Raw genomic sequence first — 21415 nt, 5'->3', positions numbered from 1 at the left:
CTATTTCGGGGGCCGGAAATCAACCGCGGTCGCACCGGTGATGGGCAAACCAACAGCCGCTTATGAGATGACTCGAAATGGCGCAGATGCAGCAGAGGAAATTCTAGGAATATTGCTGAGAACCAGGTCCCCCTGAATTTCCAAGAATGAGTATTGTGCTCATTGGGCTGTTGGTTGCTGGAAGGTGCGTGTTCATGCGTGTTGGTGCGGTTGTGGCCATTGAGGGGTCATGACAGTGTTAGCATCTAGAACTTATGGCGCGTTGACTCCGGGCAAGGAGGCGGCACAGCGAGTTCGCCGCGAATCGAAAGTTCAAAGCCTGGTCCAGGAACAGACTTGGAACTCGAAAGGCAAACAAAATCAAAGCATGCTAAGATACCCCGGTGGCTTTTTGTCACAGATACGATGAAGACTTGACCACATGATCCACGATGACCTGTGCCGCACGGTTGTGCAGCCCAATCCTGCGCTTCTCTCGCCACTCCTTGTGTCTGGCATCGAGGTTCAAATTTAAGACCCGGGGGAGACCCGTAAGAGTCTTCTCCCTAGAGTCCCCTCCCTATTACCCAGCAATGTCCAGACACTCAACACCTTTGACCCGTTCATTATCATATCCATCATGAAGCGACGGAAACATCAGCAAGAATTCATGCGCAATTGTTGTTTACACAAACCCCCTACTTCAACATGTATCTTCTCAACATTCAAGTCTACCCAGACTGTCATTGCTTCTTTTCCGAGCAAGACATCAAATACTGCGCGCAAGCCAACGCTCCGGGGCATATCATCGAACGCAATACTGAAGAGATACAAGACTCGTGCGAGAGACACCCGGGACCGCGCATAGAGAGCTGCATGGCCATGTTCTGCCTCAGAGACACTGATCAATGGGAGTTGGAGGATGGGACTGAGGCTCGCGATCAGAACGACAAAGCCGAACCGGACTTCGAGTCTGATGGCCATAGAGTAGAGCTGCATGATAGTCCCTACCACAGGACCGATACGCAGCTTTCCGATAGTAGTGAAGAGAGTGTCAGTGTTTATTTAGAAACAAGATCAACACATCACCTTGCGGGTGTGGACTCGCAGCATGACAGAAAGCATGGCGTCAGCCCGTTCCCGGAAGAGGGGTATGTCCAGAACAAGGAAGTCTATGGCCCTGAAACGGAAAATGAACACATGTCGAGCCACGGAGGCCGTAGACACTACTTTGAGAGAATTTCGAGGTGGTTCAGCAAAGGAAAATAAACGCTGTGTCTCTACACACATGACTCGCCCAATCTCGATGATGTAAACATCTGATGATCATCGAAAGCAAGAGTGCGGGAGACCTTTGAAAAGATGCCTGTAGCCTAGGTCGGCAATATAGCGGTTTTTGTGCGAAAGAAGCTTCCAAACCAAGGTGCCGTTCCCAGGGTGTGAGGCGTTCTGACTACGATTGGAGTCATATCACAAAGTGAATGGTAGCTACTGAGTCTTTGGTTTTTGCCATAGTCCTAAGCTCTGTCGAATTGCAGCCTAGGCACGTTCTTTCTCCAACTAGACACTTCTATGCGAAGGTCAGTTAGATTCGATCTCGCACCTCTTCGTGAAACATAAAATTGAAAACGCAGTTTGATCCTAAATTTGATAAGATGCTTCAGTAAAACTATCGCATATTCATGCAAGGTCCAAGCCTGGACAATCCTGCGAATTAGATACGTCCCGTCATCTCGAAAGGATCACCTCTACGAGAAGGTTTATCGGCGGACACTCTTGTGTGATTATGCAAGCCTACTGCAAAGTGAACCATGCTTGCTGCCATACTTTTTCATATTGACATCACATCATGGTTTTGCAAGACACATCACAGTTCCTGAATATGCCCCTATCCAAGTGAGATGATTCGTGGATATGCCAGCTTGGCATACGCAAGGCGGTCGTTGGCTTGGTACCATTGGTGCAGCGAGCCGGTATGATTTCCAAATTCGGAATAGTAACCAGTCCATAAGCCTGCGTTGATGCCTAACATCTCATTATGCTTGGATGAATGGACAGGAGCGCTGATAAGAAATGCGACGCCAACACGGAACGGAACGCGACATGTGGGACGTCAAATTCTTCAGCCTCCGGGCACTCAGCCATAGTCACCTCAACTCTGCCTTTTTATTATTTTGTATTAGTCTGAGGTTTTCCTACCGAACATGTGCAATCAGGTCGTCGAGCTGTACGGAGATACACGTGAGCTTTACTACCAGCACGCGGTCGATCGGTGTGCCTTATACGGACGGCCCGGTCATAGGATTGAGAAGCGCACCATTTTGGTCGGCTTTGGACAAGGCCCAGATTCAGTCCCGGCCCAGCACGCCCCTCGTACACCTGGTGCCTTTATAAGGCAGTATTCTCATCGTGCGAGCGAGCTTGCACCCTGAACAGGACAGAATACCTGGGGACCGGGGAAGTCGATTTGGGAATTCCAGGGTCATGAACCATACCCGGGGGATGTTTGAGGCTTCGAGATATGTGCCGCACTTGGAGGACAGTAAGTATGATTTTTAGGTCTAATTGCAAAACGTTCTGGAAATACTGGTGAGGCTGACACTCCCAGTTTACTACTCCCTTCCGATTGCAATAGACCAGTTTCGTATTTTGAGTGTGCGACCAGCTTCCTCAACTACGTCGCCAATCATTGCCGACCTCATTGTCGAGAATTTCAAAAACCAACACAAACACTATGACGCCCTTTCCTACACATGGGGCGGCTTTTCCAACAGCGACCGGATAATTGTCAACGGTAAAGAGTTCCCTGTGACTCAAAATTTGCGACTAGCCATTCAAAACTTGAGGCACCCATCGCGAGCTACCAGGCTTTGGATCGACTGTATCTGCATCAACCAAGCTGATACGATCGAGCGAAATTCGCAAGTCCAGCTGATGGGCTGGATCTACTCTCAGGCACACCACGTAGTGATTTGGTTAGGAGACACATCAGAAACATCACGAGTTGCGATGAAACTTCTCAACGATTGCCACGATCTTGAATCGGATGAAGAGATTATACAAAGAGTCATTAGTGACGAGGTCGGTGGGCGAGCATTGACAGAGCTTCTGCAACGGCCGTACTGGACACGCATGTGGATCTTTCAAGAGGTCATACTCTCTCGGTCAACGACAGTTTACTGTGGCCCTCTTACGACCACATGGGGTGCTTTACGGCGGCTGGACAAAATAACCGGGAGTCCATGGCTTTGGCCGGGACTAGAGATCCGACAAGGATGGATTTTGGCTCTCCGCCGTGCCTTCTTTGGCATTACTCAATTCTTCATGGATCGAGTGGATGCTCGTGACATGACGAACGTTTTACAGCCTACAAGAAACCTCAAAGCAACCGATCCTCGCGATAAACTCTTTGCTCTGCTAGGTGTTTGTAACACAGGCTTGTTCCCATCGCCAGATTATTCTAAGCCCGTGAGAGACGTATACATCGATTTCACAAGAACTCTTATCGGCCATGATCACGATTAATCAATTTTGTTAACCGCGGGGCCCTGGAATCCCGAGAATGGGAATAACATCGGCCTCCCTTCTTGGACGCCTGACTACCGGGGCATGAATGGCATTGATATTCGATATGTGGCAGCTAGCTACCTGGAGTACTTCAATGCATCAAAGGGGGCACCGATCAATCGACAAATAGGTGTGATCAATTTCAACGCACATATACTCACCATCGACGGCGTAAAACTAGATGTGATCTGCAAAAATGTCCCGTTGCAAACCGGAGAGGAGAAACGACGACGAGTTCTTGAACAAATAGACCCGCAGTCTATGGGATCACACCCGATTGGAAAGCCTCAACTACAAGCTTTCTTTGAGACCATGGTCTTCGATAATGCCACTTTACATGGTGGTAACACAGTGAAGGATCCGATTGGAGACCAAAGCCTGATTCGACTTGCTGTAGGCTTCCTTCATGAGCTAGACACGTTTAATCACGAGACCAGGTGTCATCGACATATGAAGCGGGCAGATTCCAAGAGGCCAGGAATACATCAATCAGAGGTATTGAAGTTGGCAGTTGAAGAGTATAGGCGTCTTGAAGCTACAGATCCGGAAGAGCTTCATTGGCGTCGTGAAGAATACAGGCTACGGACCGAAGAAGCAACCAATGGAAATCTGACGAGTATATTTTCAACTGAGACAAACTACGTTGGCAGGGGACTGATTTCCATAAGAGAGGGTGACATAATCGCCATCCTATTCGGATGTAGACTTCCGGTAGTCCTGAGGGAAAGCACCCAACCGTCGACATATCAGCTAATCAGCCCTTGTTATGTCAGTGGTATCATGGATGGAGAAGCAATTGAGAACCTGAAGCTTGGATCTTTCCCAAGAGGGAATGTATCTTACAGGATGGGAGCTAGACAGACACAGATGCATTTAGTATAAGCTGGCACATGAATAGTGCAGGTTGGTTCAACACTAGACAGTCTTAGACTTTGCTGAGTCTACTCTATGCAATCTTTCAATCTCAGCTCTCGCTCCGTCCCACTTCTTCCTTTTCCCATCAAAGTAGCGATAAATGTGCGGGCTATAAACACTACCCATCAAAAGACCGCAGAACTGAGGGTCTTGGAACCAGAACTTCCAACCCTTCCATCCCCAGCCTAAATATACGTCAACGCCAGTGCCAGCTGTACGGTCAGCCCAAGCCGTCCATTCAAGCCCGTTCACGACTGCAGGCATGACCTTTCTCTCCTTAGCCAAGGCTGTTGTCCATGCATGCTGCCTGTCAATTGAACGTGCTATGTCTTCCGCGGAGGGCAAGGGCGAAGCTCCTTTCCAAATCTGAACAATCGCCATAGCTGCTAGGTCATACAGCTGAAATGCGCCAGTTGCAAAGGCTACGCAACCCATGAACGCAAGAGACTCCGGATACTTCTCAGACAGAACATTTTTGTAGAGCCTCGGAAGCGGTTTGCCCCTCGCTCCCTTCGCAGCAACCCACTCTGGGTTCGGCGTATTTGCTGGGTCATCCTTCGGATCAAGGATGCTGAAGTCGGCCTTGTATCCAGTGCAATAAACGATGGCATCCACTTGAAGAACTCTGCCGTCAGTGAGCTCAACTTCGTCGCCGGTCACTTCATCGATGCCAGTTACTGAGTCCACGTCTCCACGTTCCAGTGCGGGAATGATCTCGTCTGACACCACCGGACTGGTTGTTTTCAAAGACGGGGCTGGAGAGAGGTTCCACTCCGGTCGAATTTTGAAGTTGTTGTCTTGCAGCCCCTTCACCACCCTGTTGAAAAAGCTCTCGCTTGCCTTCGGAAAAAAGTATTCCAAGAACGCCTGAACTTTCGTGAAGCGGACGTTGATTGTGTGGTCAATAGGTCTCCCCTTGTTGACGCGAGGAATCTAGAACAACTTTTAGTCGATCGCAAGCTGGAGCAAATGGATGGTCTAACTTACAACATAAGCGCCTTCTCTATGTGAGATGTAAATCTTCGCGTGTCCGATGAGGGATACCGCCGTATCAGCACCGCTGTTCCCAAAACCAACAACGAGGACACGTTTCCCCTTGAACTCTTCTGGTCTGGCCTATTGCGTTAGGAAAATGGCCTCAGACTACAGGCCGGCTTTCTTACAAACTTTTTGAACGATTTCGAGTGCACTTGTCGGCCGGGGAAAGATTGGATACCCTTAATTTCAGGGTAGTTGGGCGTCTGGTTCATGCCTGTTGCGATAATGACCTTGTCAAAGATTTCGGTTGGGGAGCCATCGATCTCAATGACCCATTTCTTCGTATTTTCGTCATGATGCACACGTCCCACTTGCGTACTGAGACGTATGAAAGGACGTAGCTTAAAGTGGTCTGCGTAGCTTTCGAGGTAATCTTCAACTTGCTTGGCCGAGCATTGGCTTGGTACTTCTGATGAAGCTTGAGTACGAGTAACGTCGGTCGATAAATCAGTGCACGCTTACCTTTTGGAAACGGAAAGTCTGTAAAACACCCCTATTGAAGTGTGGTTAGCGGGAGCCCCGAATCGCTGTTCTCCAGACTGACATACCCTCTCTTTAGAGATATTGACGATAGTGGCTATGGCGTGTTATTGATGGACTTTGGTATCAAGAACGGCAAATCTAGAGATCGTACTTGGAAGCACAGAAGTCTTGTTTTCATCTGGGGTGTACTTCCAGAGGCCACCAACGTATGAGCTCCTCTCGAAGCCGATCGCCTCGAAGCCCTCTTCTAGACAGTTCTTCAAGGCGACGAGGCCCAATGATCCTGATGTCGTTAGCGAGACGAAGAGAGAGAACGAAGACGTGGACTAACCCATGCCAATCACGGCAACTCTGTTGCCTCTGTTCATCTCGTTGACAAGAGGCTATTATTGTAGTACATCTAGTGAATGATATCGTATCACGAATTGTGCGATTGCCTCCCAACTTGTAGGCTCTGTCGCATGGACCCCTAGAATGCCTACTTTCAGCTGCCCAGAACGGTGAGGAGCCGGATAGGCTGACATGCATCCTTTAGTGCCGTGTGGCGTCCGCTAATTCGTCCCGGACAGGGGAGCAGGAGATTCTTAGTGGGCAGTTCAAATCATAGCACAGGGCAGTGTTAGGTGTCTCACAATCAGCTGTTTAACTCCAGTATGCCTAGTGCGAGACGGTAGTCAGCCAGGCCCAGGCCCAAGGCCCAAATCCCAGCCCAAATCCCACCTTTACGTAAGGGATCAGCTACACCACTTTATAACTAGCTACGCCCAGTACTTATAGCTAGATTAATTAAGCTACTTCACATAAGTTATAAGCTCTCTAAATACCTAAATCTATCTACTAAAATAGTAAAATTATTCCTAAGTAGCTATTAAAACTCTAACTTTATAGTCTAATAATTACTATAAAGTAATTAATAGATTACTAAGTTATTAGAAGTAATACTTCTAAGTAGAAGTTATAGCTATTATAATATATATCCCCTATTTATAAAATCTCTTTAGCTTTTAAGCTACTAAAGTTAATAATTATTTAATAATTACTATAGTTATATAGTAATAACTACTTAATAACTATCTAATAATTACTCCTAATTACTACTTAAATCTCTCTTAAACTACTAAATTAATTAAATAAATTAATATATTTTTAATTAATAATCTAACTCTATCTTCTTCTAATTCTACTAAAAAGAGATTATTTTAAACTAACCCTCCCCCTTTTTCTATTATAAACCTTATAGCTAGAGTAGCTATATAGAAAGTAGCTAGTAAAAAACTAGATCTAAGAAGTTTAGTATATAATATTATCTTTAAACTAACTAAAGCTATAAGCTTTAAACTATAAGAGATTAATCTTAAGAATACCTTTAAAATAATAAAATTACTTTTTTACTTAATAGCTAAAAAGATACTAAATAGATATAATAGAAATATAGTTTTTAAGAAAAATAAAGTAATAGTAGTTAAAGATCTAAGTTCTTTAAGTAATCTAATACTTATAAGTTTTATATTTACTAAATAGTTATTTATAGAAAAGATCTAATATAATCTCTTAAAAGAAATAATTAATAATAGTTTTTTTATTATAGCTTTAGCTTTCTATATCTTTATTAAGACTAAAGAATATACCTAGAAGTTTAATAAGCTAGCTATAAGTAAAGTTTATAATAACTAAAATAAAATAACTAAAGTTAACTATAGTAATACTAAGGATTTTATATAAAATCTTTACTTAACTTTTAATAAACTAAATAGCTTTAGTATAAGCTTATTAACTATAGCTTTTACTTATAGACTTATCTAAGGTTTTAAACGTTTTAATTAAGTAAAAGTAGACGCTATAGAGAATAATTTTATTATAAAACTTTAAACCTATAATAACCTCTTATAAGAACTTAGAAGCTTTAGTAAAAAGGAATAATATAAATAAGCTTCTTAAGGTATTAATACCTCTTTAAATAAAAAGAGGTTTCCCTCTAAGAAGTAACCTTAAGTAACTAAACCTAGTAAACTATAGAACCTTTATACCTCTTATAATACTAAATATCCTAAGAACCTCTATAAGTATAAAATATATAACTCCTATTATAAAAAGATAACTTAATACCCTAAGAAATATAGTAAGTATTCCTTTAAATACTTTAAATACTATACCTTAATATATAATAAGTTTAAATACTTAAATAAACTACTAATAACTTAATAATTAATAATATAAGTATCTACTTTAGTATTTACCTTAGAAAGCTAAACCTAAAATAATATCTTTAGAAACTCTAATATTAAATAAGATATTAACTAACTATCTAAAGCTTTTATAAATACCTTATTAGCTTAAGCTTAAAAGAGGACCTTTCTACTATTCTTAGTAAATAACTTTAGAGTATTTAATTTATACTTTAACTTTTAATCTCTTACTAGAGATCTATATAAAGTTAACTATATATAGAAAGTTAAGAAGTAACTAATAAAGATACTTAAATACTCTATTTATAGTTCTACTAACTAAACTATTAAAATAGAGACTAATAGTTTCTTTATATATAATACTATTAAAAAAGCTAATAAAGAAGAAAATAATAGCTAAGAAGTATAACTAAGCTAATATATTATATCTATAGCTTCTATTAAGAAGATAGACTTCTTTATATTAAATACTAATACTAATAAGTATATCTTTAATAATCTCTCTATCTTTAAGGACCTTTAAGATCTCCTTTAAAAATTAACTATAAACTATATAGGTAGAAAGGACTAAATTAGCTAGGCTATTAGTATAGCTAAAATGATTACTATTAAGCTAAGTAGTAAAAAAACTACTTTCTAACTATATAATACTCTTTATAAACCTCATAATATAGTATAAATTATTAGTATTAGTCTTTTTTAGAAAATAGATATCTATTTTAATAGTCTAGATAATACCTTAATTTATAAAGATATATCTAAAGCTATTACTAATTTTAAATAAAATATATAAGTCCTTTAGCTTTAGATTTATCCCTCTAACTAAAGTAATAAATTTAGCTCTTTTAAGCTAGATTACTAAACTTTTTACGCTTATTTAAAGTATCTATCTAGAAAAATAACTATTACTACTATAAGAGATACTAATATAAACCTCTTTAGAATACTTCTTATAAAATATAAATATTATATCTACTTTATAGTAAAATTAATATAGTAACCTAGTAATAAATAATAAAAACTACTAACTTAAACTTTTTAAAAGCTTTAGATTAATTTCCTAAAACTAATACTATAAGGTTTTAGAGGTATCACTTATAATCTCTATATTATAGAAGCTTTTTTAATTTATAAATAATTCTAAGTATTTAAATTAAAGAAAGAAGCAGCTATTTAGCTATAAAACTAGTTTCTAAAGAAGATTATAGTAATAAATAGTATTATTTATTTCTCTAAAGTTATTATAGATAATAATATAGCTTTTCTTAAAGTAATAAAACCTTTTACTTAAAAATAAGGTTTCTATCTAAAAATAGTAGCCTCTTACTCTTATTAATAGAATAAGAAAGTAAAAAGCTTTAATAAAGCTATATAATAAAAAGCATAAATAATATATATAAAAACTAGCTTTTTTAAATCTTTTTAGCCCTAATTAATAAAGACTTCTATAAAAGTTAGAAATCTACTATTTAATAGTAAAAGTAATATCAGTCCTTATAAAAAACTAATAAATACCTTTAATATATCTCTTATTATAAAAAAACTATATATATACTACTTTTACTACTAAAGCTACTAAGCTTATATCTATATTTACCTAAATAGCTATCTATATATAAAGAGGTAGAAGATAAAACTTAAAGCTAAACTTAAAAGATTTATAAGATATAATAATCTCTATAGTAATATTTTCTATATTCTTATTAAAAAAACTAATAATATTCAGTAAGTAAAAAATATAATATTTAAAGAAAATAAAAGAAAGCTTCCCCTAGTTAAATTTAATAACTTATAGCTAAGAGAAGAAGTTAAACTAGAAACCTATAAGTATAGTAATAAATTACTAATAGTAATATATAAAGCTAAGTTTTAGCCTTATACTATAAATACTAAGTCTTATTATTATTATTATTCTACTAAATAAGATTAATAATAAGAAGAACTAAGTAATTTATACCTAAAAGAAGCCTAAGATTTAGAAGGTAATAATAAATAAAAATAAAAAAATAAACTTCTTTAAGAATAAAAAGAAGTTAATAGTAAGAGAAGTAATTTACTAACTTTAAATCTAAAACTATACTTACTAATACTAAATACTAATACTATAAATATATAGGTATAATTAATACTAAAAGAAGTTTCTTTTTTATAGTAATATTTTCTTATTACTCCTCTAAGGTAATATTCTCCTACTACTCCTTTAAAGTAAAGATCTTTAGTTACTCTTTAGAGATAATAATTACTAACTAATACTTTATAATAGTAAAGTTCTCTTAATATTTTACTCTAAATTCCTCTCTTAATATAAAGAAAACTAAGAGGAAAACTAAGAAGTAGTAATAAAAGTTCTACCTTTATAAGATTACTAAGAATAACTACTTCTTCTTCTAGTTAAATAACTTAGATACTTAGAACCTAAATACTATATAATATAAAGAAGTTTAATAGGGAATTTAGTAAAATAGAAGCTATAGAGATTAACCTAATTAATAATAAAATAAACTAAGAACTAATTACTTTTACTTTCTTAGTATTTAACTTATTATAAACCCTTAGCTTAAAGATTTACTTACTTATAACTTTTAGGAAATAAAAAGTAATAAATAAAAAACCTCTAAAGTTAGCTATTTTTAATACTATAAAGACTTAAGTTAATAGCTTATAAGGGATAGATTACTAGTAGCTTAAAAAGCTCCTAAATAGCTTTAAATATCTCCTAAGTAAATAAGTATATAATAAGAAGGTTACTATAAATAGAAAACTTTATAGAATTAAAATAAAATAGGTTATCTATAATAACTTTTAAAATAAGAATAATAAAATAGTTTATACTACTATTACTAATCTTATTACTCTATAAGTCTTTTTACTAATTATAGTACTTAAAGATCTAAAATTTTACTAAGTTAATATAGTTATAGCTTTCCTAAATACTTTTATAAGAGATTAAAATATCTTTATTACCTAACTTTATAGGTTTAATAATAGATCTAATTAGTTTTATAGATTAAAAAGAGCTCTCTATAAACTAAGAGAATCTCCTTTTCTCTAGTATAAGTAAATTATTACTATCTTTAAATAATTAAGGTTCTATCTACTACTAAAAAAACCCTATATTCTTATTAATAAAAATAGTATTATAATATTACTTTATATTAATAATATACTTATTATAGCACCTAATATTAAGTAAATTAATAACTTTAAAGATAACTTATATAACTTCTTCTAGATTAAAGATTTAAGTGAGGTATAATAATTTCTTAAGTTTAAGATTATTTACTACTATAAAATAAGATAACTTTAGATCTTATAAGCTAAATATATTAATAATATACTAATAGAGAAAAGTATTACTAAATATAACTAAATACTTTACTACTTTAGTAATACTTAGCTACTAAAGATTATAAAATAATATAAAACGCTTATTAAGATATATAAATATTAAAGTAATCTAAATAAGTTATAATAAATTATAAATAATATATAACTAGATATTATAATACCTATAAGTAGAGTTACTAGAGATTAATAATATACTTCTAAAAAGTATAATAAACTACTAAGATTAATATAGAGATATCTCTATAGTTTATAATAACTAGTACTCTACTTTAATAGTTTAAGATACTCTATTAATAACCTTAAATTATTAATATTCTATAATATTAGCTAGTTTAATTATAAAAGAATAAATAAGTTAATAGCTAGTTATATAGTTATATATAGAGGAGCACTAATTACTTAAAAATCAGCACTATAATTATTTATAGCTATATTAACTTATAAAGCTAAGTAAATAAATCTAATACTTAGAGGGAAAGCTCTACTATATATTATAGATCTCTTTAAAAAAATAAATATCTCTATTTAATTACCCCTCTAAGTATATATAGATTCTATAAATACCTTTAATAATTATCTATTAAGTAAATAGTCACCTAAACTACACTATATTAAGATTAAGTATTACTAAATTATTAATAATATTAGTAATAAGGATTTTAAGATTAACTATATCCTAACCTATAAAATAGTTATTAATAGCTTTACTAAACTATTAGTAGTAGAGAAGTATTATAACTTTATTAGAATACTAAGTTTATCTAAACTACTTATAACTAATAATAAGTCTTAATCTAAGGATAATATCTTAAAACTTAATCTTAATTAAGTCCCTTCTATTTATTTATTTCTTTTATATATAATAACTTTATTCCCTTATATCTTACTAACTAATTAACTTTTATAGTTAAACTTTATATTATTTTAATTACTTTAATTTATTCTATTTAATAGTTAAATTACTAACTATAAAAGTCTTTTATATAAGAAGTTATTTAATAATAAAGGCTTAAAAAGTAATTAAAAACTATAACTTTACTAAGTTATAAATTTATTACTAAGTTAAATATCTTAATTAGTATTTCTCTAAGTTATAACTATACTAAGTTTAACTAATAAAAATTAATTAACTTTAAACTTAAATAAAATTAATATAAATTTAAAGTTTAAAAAAGTAAAAGATTAATTAACTAAGTTTTAAAAATATTATAAGAAAATTAATCTTTAAAGTAATATTAATTAAGAACTATTATATTTAATATTTAACTTAATATAATTAGTAGATTAGAGGAGAGGTATTATAAAGTTAATTAATAACCTAAAGATTACTATTTTTAGAGAGAGAGAGCTACTTAGAATATAAGATCTAAGATTAAACTAAAGAGGATAGTTTTTAAATTTATCTAAGTTAAAAATTAACTCTATAAAGAGGTTTTAAATAATAAACCTCTAAGTTACTAATTTAGAGATTTAACTTAAGTTAAAAGTAGAAAGTAATACTAATTATACTAAATAGCTATCTAATTATCTTTATAGAGATAACTTAAGTAGTAATTATAATATTAATTAACTATATAATAAATAGAAAAGGTTAAGAAGTATTTTAGAGTTAAGATAAAATAATAATAGTAATATAGAAAAATAAGAATAATATATAGAGGTAAGAATAATATAAAACTACTATATAATTAATTAGATTACTACTTTAGGATAGGAATAGCTTTACTTAAAATACTAAAAGCGTTAGCTAAAAGGGGGGTATAAGATAGTAGTTAGCTAAGCTTAGACCTAAGGCCTAAATCCTAGCCTAAATCCCACCTTTATATAAGGGATTAGCCACACTACTTTATAACTAGCCGCGCCTAGCGCTCGTAGCTAGATTAATCAAGCCACTTCACGCACCTAGAGGGGTCAGGCAGAGGGCGGTCAAGTCGGGAGTGCTTCGGCGGGGAAGTTGGCGCTGCTTTCGTAAATCCGCCAGCCCTACCGAACGGCTGCGAGATAATATCCGAGGATTCTTCCTTCCTGCAACTATTTTCCTTACCAAATTGTAAGCTAATTGAGTAGACATTCCCAGCCAAGTGAGACATCTCTTTGCACTCTATATGGCTCGATGTCAAGGGTGGCTTGAATTGTGCAACATCCCATGTGCGGAATTGTTCCTCCAAGCACCCCAGCGAGTCGTACTTGAGGTCGCGTCACATTGCACATAGGGATGATCTAAGCTTAACTTGGACATTTGACGCGAACAGTCGGGCCAAACTTCATCACAAGTCGATCAGTCCCACGAGGCGCAGCTACATTTGATGCACAACGGCTGCTTTGTGGCGCTCCGTGATTGGGGTACAGCTCGAAGGGCCGATAATGTGGATTAAAGTCTCTTACTTTATTGAGCAGTCTTCCTGTGCCTCGATGGCACATTTTACGTCTATGATGTCCTCGATCGAGAAGGATGATAGAGAAGGTCATGACAGTGTAGAGGATTCTAATGAAAGTAATGACGATAGAAGAAGTAAGAATGGCGATAACGACGACTGAGACGACGACGAATGAGACGACGACAATAATGGGAACGACGACAGCTAGAATAATAGGGATGACGACAGTAGGGTACAGTACATAATAGCTCATTGGAAACGCAGTCGTGCTAGAATAAGTGGATGCAGGGTCTTCTTTTATTTCAATCCGTGAGAAATGGTTCTCTTCTCCTCCAATGAAAACAGCATTCCCTCGGAAGTGAATCATGTTCTTCGCGTCTCAAGCCTAGCAGCCTTGTTGAGTAGGCCAAGTTTTATTCATCTGTTGAAAGACGGTGCATGATGATAGCTTATTGGTCGATGTGGACAGTTGGTTCAGTTGGGCTGGGGATTTCTGGTCCGCCAGGGTTGACAGATGTGAGAATCGGGTCGATGCCGATGATCTTGTCCTCCTCAGCACTGAGGACCTCGCGGAACTTGAGTAGAGAGGTTGTGGTAAAGTCATTGGTAGTAATGACAGCTCCATGGATGAAAGTGAACTTGTTGTTCACCACAACATTCCATTTAGATTCCAGGTTGGCCAGGAACTTGTCCAGGTCTGCTTCCTGTTGAAGACGGAATTAGCAATGCTGTATGTGCTGTTGCGCCTTTCCAAGGCAGGTACAAATAGTCAACCTACAGGTCGAAGAATGATAATATATCGGCCAGCAAAGACACTGGCGATAAGTGAAGCAAAGGCAAACACGCCGGCGAAACGCATGTTGACTGGTGTATCAAGCTTTTTAAATCTTTTTTGTTCGTTGGTTGTATTGAAGGCTGCTGGTAAACCTGGGTCGATTGTTCTGCTATAATAGTTGCTCCCTGCCCGTGGCACCCAAGCTCTTTATAATCATCAATTCCATCCCTTCGTGCTCCCTTTCCCACCCAGTGACAAAACATAAGTTCCGTCATACGGACCAAAAATCACACCTCGTGGCTTCTGTTGACATTCCCCATTCGCGAAAAGGTCTCGGGCGTCTGCCAAGGTGTCACTTAAGACAGCCAGATTAAATGCAAGCTCAAGCAAAATTTTTCTCACTTTTCTGACTAGGTGGCCAAATACGATGTTTCCCCCAAGCAAAGAGAAAACTCAAAACTGCATATGGTATTGTTGTGTGTCTTGGATCTCGCATAAACGGCAGATCGACATTGACTGCTCATTTGGGACATTCCAAGACCTCACGATGCGGAGACGTGTATTCTTGAACGGGAACATTGCGACCGGAAAGGGTATACTTGGCAAATGTTTTCAGATTTTGCCGCATGCAGCCGCTAAGTCATCGTAAAACAGGTCAAGTCTATTCCCCTCAAAATAGAAACCTCCTATGCGCCGATATTGCGTCAACGGGCTCTAATCTTCGTCCATCGGCTCCGACGGCTCGGCACGTCACGCCACCCCGTTCTGGCATTTGACGCTCAGTTCCATCGTCAATGAGGGCTGACTAGCCTCCGGCCAGCATCTTCGGGCACGCGAGTGTCTTAAAACATCATTCCTTTGAGAATGAGATACTTCAGGACAGATGGACCTCGCTTCCAGTCTTCGCACTCTCCTTGACGGCCTCAATGATGCGAAGCACATCGCGTGCCTCGCTCGCGGGAACGGGAACGTCCTCATCCTTTCCGGACTCGACAGCCTTGGCGAACGCCTCAAAGAGCTTGAGGTAAGTCTTGGGCTCGACGGTCAACTTCGTTCTCTCCTCGATCTTGCCGCCCTCTTTGACGATGAGCAGCCTGCCACCATTGATGGGGTCCTCCACGCCAAAGCCGGGTTCGTTGGGCTTCTTGCCTGCCTTGAGCTGGTCTTCTTGGGGATCGAGCGCCGTCTTGTGGAACGAAGCCTTGGTGCCGCGCACCCAGAAGCGCGGCTGGATGCTCTCAACGCTCATGACGCCGATGCGCACGCTGACGATGAGACCGTTCTTGTATGCAAGCTGGGCGTGCACGCTGTCGGGATCCTCGGGGTCGAACTTGCCCTCACGCTGGTTGATAAGCTTGCCGTAGACGGTTTCAGGCAGACCAAAAAGATGGTAAGCTTGGTCGATAAGATGGGAGCCCAGGTCGTAAAGGGCGCCGCCGCCATCGGCCATGCCCAGCTCTCCCTTCCAGGAGCCAGGCTTTTCAGCACGGTAACGATCAAAGTGTGTGTCAAATTCGTAGACGCGGCCAAACACACCGTCATCAATCATCTTCTTGACGGTCAGGAAGTCGCTGTCCCAGCGACGGTTCTGGTAGACGCAGATGAGACGGTTGTTCTCCTTGGCGATCTGGATGAGCTCCTCAGCCTCAGCGACGGTCGGCACGAAGGGCTTCTCGACCATAACATGCTTGCCAGCCTGCAACGCCTGCTTGGAGAAGCTAAAATGGGTGTTGGGCGGCGTAAGAATGTTGATGATGTCGACCTCAGGGTCCTGGAGCATGGCCTCCAGGGAGGTGTGGTGCTTCAGGGTGGGGTAGTCATTGGGGGCGGATGATGATGCTGTAGGCTTGCGCTGCACGATGCTGTGCAGGTTGAACTGAGGAGTGAGGTTGATGAAAGGGATGTGGAAGACCTTGGCGGAAAGGCTGCGATGGCAAGTCAGCACGTGGTTCTCCTCGGTGAATGCGCCACAGTGAGGCTATTCCGGAAGTATGCAAGGGTGTTGCAGCAAGGATATGCGATCATCGGTCGCAGGGAAGCTTAACTCACCCGTATCCAATGATTCCAACGTTGTACTTCTTATCGGCAGACATTTTGAATGTTTTGCTGTGCATTTAACTCTGAGGATCTGACGCACCTCTCAGCTCAAGCTCTGCGCGACCTGCCAGCTTTATAGATAGTTATCGTCGACTCGTGTTGTTGAGCATGAACAGAGCTGATGAGGGGCAGCGTGGAGGCGTGGAGGAGCACGGTGGAGTGACGGGCCAAGATTACCGCATTGCGTCACTAGGGACATGCTCGGCGCTTTTCTCAATGGACAACGGAGAAAATTGCCCCATTTTCGGAGTGCTCGTCAGGTTACAGACCCGGACGCTAACACCAATTTGACACACCGGGATGACCAAGCACGAAGAACTGTTAAAATTGCCCAATTAAGTGACCTCGGAGAACGTTTCGGTGAGACTTTCGCCTCACCGAGATAGATCCACGGGTTATTCATCGCACTCATCACGATGCACAGAAGCGAAAGCTCAAATTTCTAGTGAAGAATCAGTGAGAAAATGGGCTGACGTCTACCTTCTACAGAATAAAAACGGAAATGGGGACTCATACTTACGCAGCTGTTAGTCTCGCAGGCTCCTGAAGAGAACGAGGAACTGTTAAAATTGCCTACCCGGGGGCGTTAGTCAGCCACGTCAAGCACTAAACTCCCCCTACTCACGTAGGGGGCGAAAATACTGGGTTTTCACTACAGAAACTGGTTTCCACTAAGGTTATTGCTAATAACTCGTTAACCCTAGCCCTAAAATTATAGTATTATAGTTTATAATTAAGCTTTAAAAATCACAAAAATTCCTATTATAGTAGTTTTATTATATTAAGTATATTACTATATATATAAACGTTTTTCGTTATTAGAGAAAATATATCTTTCTTTTTATATAGAACTATAACCCTAACCTTAAGTATATATACTATAAACTTTTAAAGAGATTTTTATACTATATAAAACTACTTTTATATTATTATATAGTATAGTAAATTAGATATATATAGTATTAATAATAGGTTTTCTCTAAGAATTTATTTTTTCTAAGAAATTCTAAAGAAAAATAAAATTCCTAGAAAACCTAAGAAATTTAATATAATAATACTATATTAAATTAGTATTAAACTATATAAACTAGTATAATATATAATAATTCTAATAAAAAATCTTTTTAAATATCTACTTATTTAGAATTAGGGTTAGGGTTATAAATCCTTTATAATTAAGGTCTATATAAACTAATTCTATAAATATTTAAAGAACTATTATATATATAAATATTATACTTATATAGGAATTTTTCCGATTTTTTAAGGTTAATTTTAAGCTATAAAAAGCGTTTTTTAGGCTTAGGGCTATAGAGTTATTAGTGATATTAGGGGTGGAAACCAGTTCTTTGCATGGAAACCCAGTATTTTCGCCCCCTACGTGAGTAGGGGGTTCTGCGCAAGCGCAAAAACCCCCGGGTAAATAGGTTACCTCCCCGAGTCGGTTGGCGTGGGGCGTTTACCAATCGCTACAATCCGCCGACTTCTTGCAATCCTCGAATTCACTAGACAAGATTCATAACGAAAACAAAGCGGTCCATTAATCTCTCCTTCTAAATGCCATTGCTACCAGTTGTCACCAATGAATGGAAAAAATCGATTCCCGGTCATGTAAATGCCCTTCGGCTGCTCCCGGAGCGACGCGAAGTCTTCCACGTAAAAGTAAAGCCGGCAAAGAGCGTAGAGAGCCGATATCAGAATGTTTGGAATGATGACCAGAAGAGGCACCGCCATCGAAGGATCTCGACCAACAGAATTGTTTACTTGGGTCCGAATCAGAGACCGTAACCGATCGATGATGCGTTGCGAAGGACGTGAGTCCTTCTCTTGATCTTCTTGATGCTGGGCGAGGAGCTGTGCTTCAGGGTCTGCGCCATGAATATCACCGGCAGCGTGCATTCGTTCTTGGGTTCGATGCCATTTCTGGTCCTCATAAAGCCAATGAAAGGCGCCGTAGAGGGAGAAAAACATGTGGTATGGAGCTGCGATCCTCCATATCAACTGTTCGGTGGATGTCGGGAAGTGGAAGTTCCACCCAATCATGAAAGAAGCGCTGAAACCGACGATGAAGAAACCCCCTAAAGGATAGTACATGAGCTCCATCGGTCGCCACAAGTCGGATGGAAATCTGTCCCAGAGTTCCGTTTTGATGGGACGGCCATATGGATGCAGATGCATCCAATCACCAAGTCGCTTGTAGAAGCACCAGTATGCGTCTATTCGGAAGACGCGAGGTGTGATATCGTCCATTGGCGTACGATGCCAGGAGGCCGGAAGCCTAGGATGGGTCTACTTCTGGTCAGCATATCAATCTTCAGACGAGACAAGACTACTCACATGAGCACGTGCATAATTGCGAATCTCACCGACAGTGTATTGGTGTCCGTCGCATACTTTCGTCTCGATGTACCGGGGGTACTGGATGCAAGGCTTTGGGTACCAGCAGATGAACGTAGCCACCATCGCAAAAGTGAATGATAGCGCGGTCAACTCCAAAGCGGTAATTGGAAGGCCTTGCGAGATCCGGTCCATCTCTTGAACGAAGAACCAAAGTGCTTGCCACAGCGTGATCAGCCTGCAAAGTTGAGGTGAGTTGAGCAATGGCCTTGAATGCAGCTGGTTTCGACTTGCCCTCACCTTGAAAGGGTATCGACAGAATTACGCTCAGCGATGTCCATGGACTCCATGTCTGGAAACTCGACGAAGTTGTTCTTAACAAGATAGTGCAACTGTTCGGCGTCTATCGGGAAGCCGCCTGGAAAGTCGGGAGTTTTGAGGAAGATTCCCCCCATATCGACAAAAAATGCCTGCGTATATGTCCATTTCTTTCCATTGCATAAATATTTGTCTTTCCGAAATTGCTGGGTCAAAAGTTAGACCTTCACCTCATGAGTCCTCTGGATGACGGTTTATCGCACCTTCACACTTCTACGGGCGCTAGAGAGCTGACCCACAGCCAATCCAAATAAGAAATCAGGACCCAACAGTCCTATCATGGCCAGATTGACCTTGTCGAAAAGTCCATGGTACCACTTGTCTTTGGGTGACAGTGCATTTGGGTGCGTTGATACCCAGACGCAAAGAATGATGGTCAACAAGCTCGACCACAGAATGTCGATGCTTCCTCTGTCTCTGCCTGCAGCCACCCACCCATGAACTGATTCGTAAATTTGGCTTTGATTGAATGTGTTGCGATTCGTTAAGTTTTGAAGCGATGATTCCGTGAGATCCATTAGGCATTAGTGTCGAGCCGCGTTACACAAGATTGCTGTGGTACGACTGATCTCGAAATGAAGGGCGGAATAAAGCGACAGTGGTGGAAGTGGCGAAAATTACACCAAACAATGAGCAAAAGAAGATAAGATTCAAATTAGTTTAGGGGGGACTTTTTAAAGGAGGCCTCGCCTGCACAGCCAGCGAAGTTGGGGGCCAACGTCTCATCGCCATGGACAGAAATGCCTGCTTCTCGCAGTGGGAAGCGTTGGCGCGATCATCCGCAGATGCCTGTTTCATATCCCTCGTCATATGCAGCCTGGATACTAGGGGTGGAGACGAGGATTCGTTTCGAACGGTGATGTCGCGATGAGCCTGGAGCCGTCTACAGTAATGTCCAAATACTTGATAACCCTCCCAGGCCAGTCAATATAAGGAAGGAAGCAATGTACAGGTACAAGAACTTGCTCGGCTAAGTCGATTTAACCAGGCTGGCAACATCGGTTTGGCCAATAGAGACTCTCCCTCAGTCTGTTGGTTGTCTACACCCTAGAAAACCTCGAAGCGCCCGAGCCCAACGAATAGCCGCCCGCCAGCTCGACTGGCTCCACTAAGTTCTCAAAGTTGCAGGCCGCCTCGGAATGACTTCTCATTTGGGTCAATCGGCATGGCTATTTACGGATTGTCAAGCTGTCTGGCGCGACCCTTGGGCAGGCACCGACAGCGCCCGCACTGGAGTAGACGTGTGCAGACAGAACCAATGGCGCTATCATGCAGACAATCGTCAGATCTCAGCCTCATATCTTAGACACTAAAGAGACTCTACCACCAAACTCTATCTTCGAAGACTTTTTCCAACCGGAAGACTGTGCGGACACCAATCCTCGGCTCATCCTTCATGTTTGGTGGTATCCATGCTGGAACTGCTTTTGGAATGTCACACTGGGCTCCAAGAATGACTGACCTGAGGCGCGCTAGTTTTCAGAGCGATTTAGTTCTTCACATACTCGTTCATTGGTTTCTCTGTGTACTTTCAAGAGAGAAAATAGAGGAACAGCTTGCAGCAAATGGCACAGAATGATCACTAGGATACGAGTTTGACACACATCTGAGAACCCGACATTGAGACGTTTGGGAAGTTAAAGGTAAAGATTAGTGATTCGCAACAACAATAATCGCTCAAAAGATTCACATGGTCCTCCCCGCCCCGAGTCTCAGCCATCATGCGGAGTGTTCTGTGGCTTCGCGGATGAACCTATCAAATGGAGCCGCTTGCGTGTGTCTAAGATGATTCATCGCCGCTAAGTAGTCAGCATAGGTGCAGATCACGAAAACTCAAACCCAAACACAAAAGGGGCAGGGTTTCCAGGACGCAAAATATTTAATGGATCCTTTCTTTCGACAATTTTCAACCACAGTCTCCTGTTGCATGAATA

At 39.3% G+C, this 21415-nt stretch overlaps 4 protein-coding genes across 4 annotated transcripts; 1 reads left to right on the top strand and 3 right to left on the bottom strand.

The window, feature by feature from the left end:
• Positions 1-2463: 2463 nt before the first annotated feature.
• CGCS363_v007923 (Heterokaryon incompatibility protein 6, OR allele) lies at positions 2464-3504 on the top strand (the record flags this gene model as incomplete). The annotated part of the gene is made up of 2 exons (XM_036639772.1): positions 2464-2521; positions 2588-3504. The coding sequence occupies 2 exons, from the start codon at positions 2464-2466 to the stop codon at positions 3502-3504; spliced, it is 975 nt and encodes a 324-aa protein (XP_036494630.1).
• A 957-nt stretch (positions 3505-4461) lies between these two features.
• aurF-2 (Monooxygenase aurF) lies at positions 4462-6350 on the bottom strand (the record flags this gene model as incomplete). The annotated part of the gene is made up of 7 exons (XM_036639771.1): positions 4462-5394; positions 5449-5577; positions 5625-5908; positions 5962-5992; positions 6048-6076; positions 6134-6265; positions 6314-6350. 7 exons carry the CDS (start codon positions 6348-6350, stop codon positions 4462-4464), a joined length of 1575 nt encoding a protein of 524 aa, XP_036494629.1.
• Positions 6351-14343: 7993 nt separating this feature from the next.
• Positions 14344-14753, bottom strand: CGCS363_v007921 (uncharacterized protein; the record flags this gene model as incomplete). Its single annotated transcript, XM_036639770.1, has 2 exons — positions 14344-14598; positions 14673-14753. The coding sequence occupies 2 exons, from the start codon at positions 14751-14753 to the stop codon at positions 14344-14346; spliced, it is 336 nt and encodes a 111-aa protein (XP_036494628.1).
• Positions 14754-15543: 790 nt separating this feature from the next.
• Positions 15544-16762, bottom strand: CGCS363_v007920 (putative oxidoreductase; the record flags this gene model as incomplete). The annotated part of the gene is made up of 2 exons (XM_036639769.1): positions 15544-16594; positions 16719-16762. 2 exons carry the CDS (start codon positions 16760-16762, stop codon positions 15544-15546), a joined length of 1095 nt encoding a protein of 364 aa, XP_036494627.1.
• Positions 16763-21415: the final 4653 nt, after the last annotated feature.

This window comes from Colletotrichum siamense, assembly GCF_013390195.1.
Source record: "Colletotrichum siamense strain Cg363 chromosome Unknown KSG_Cg363_contig05, whole genome shotgun sequence".
NCBI lineage: Eukaryota > Fungi > Ascomycota > Sordariomycetes > Glomerellales > Glomerellaceae > Colletotrichum > Colletotrichum siamense.
Note: the sequence above shows the minus strand (reverse complement) of the source record. Positions and strands in the feature narration are given on the sequence as shown.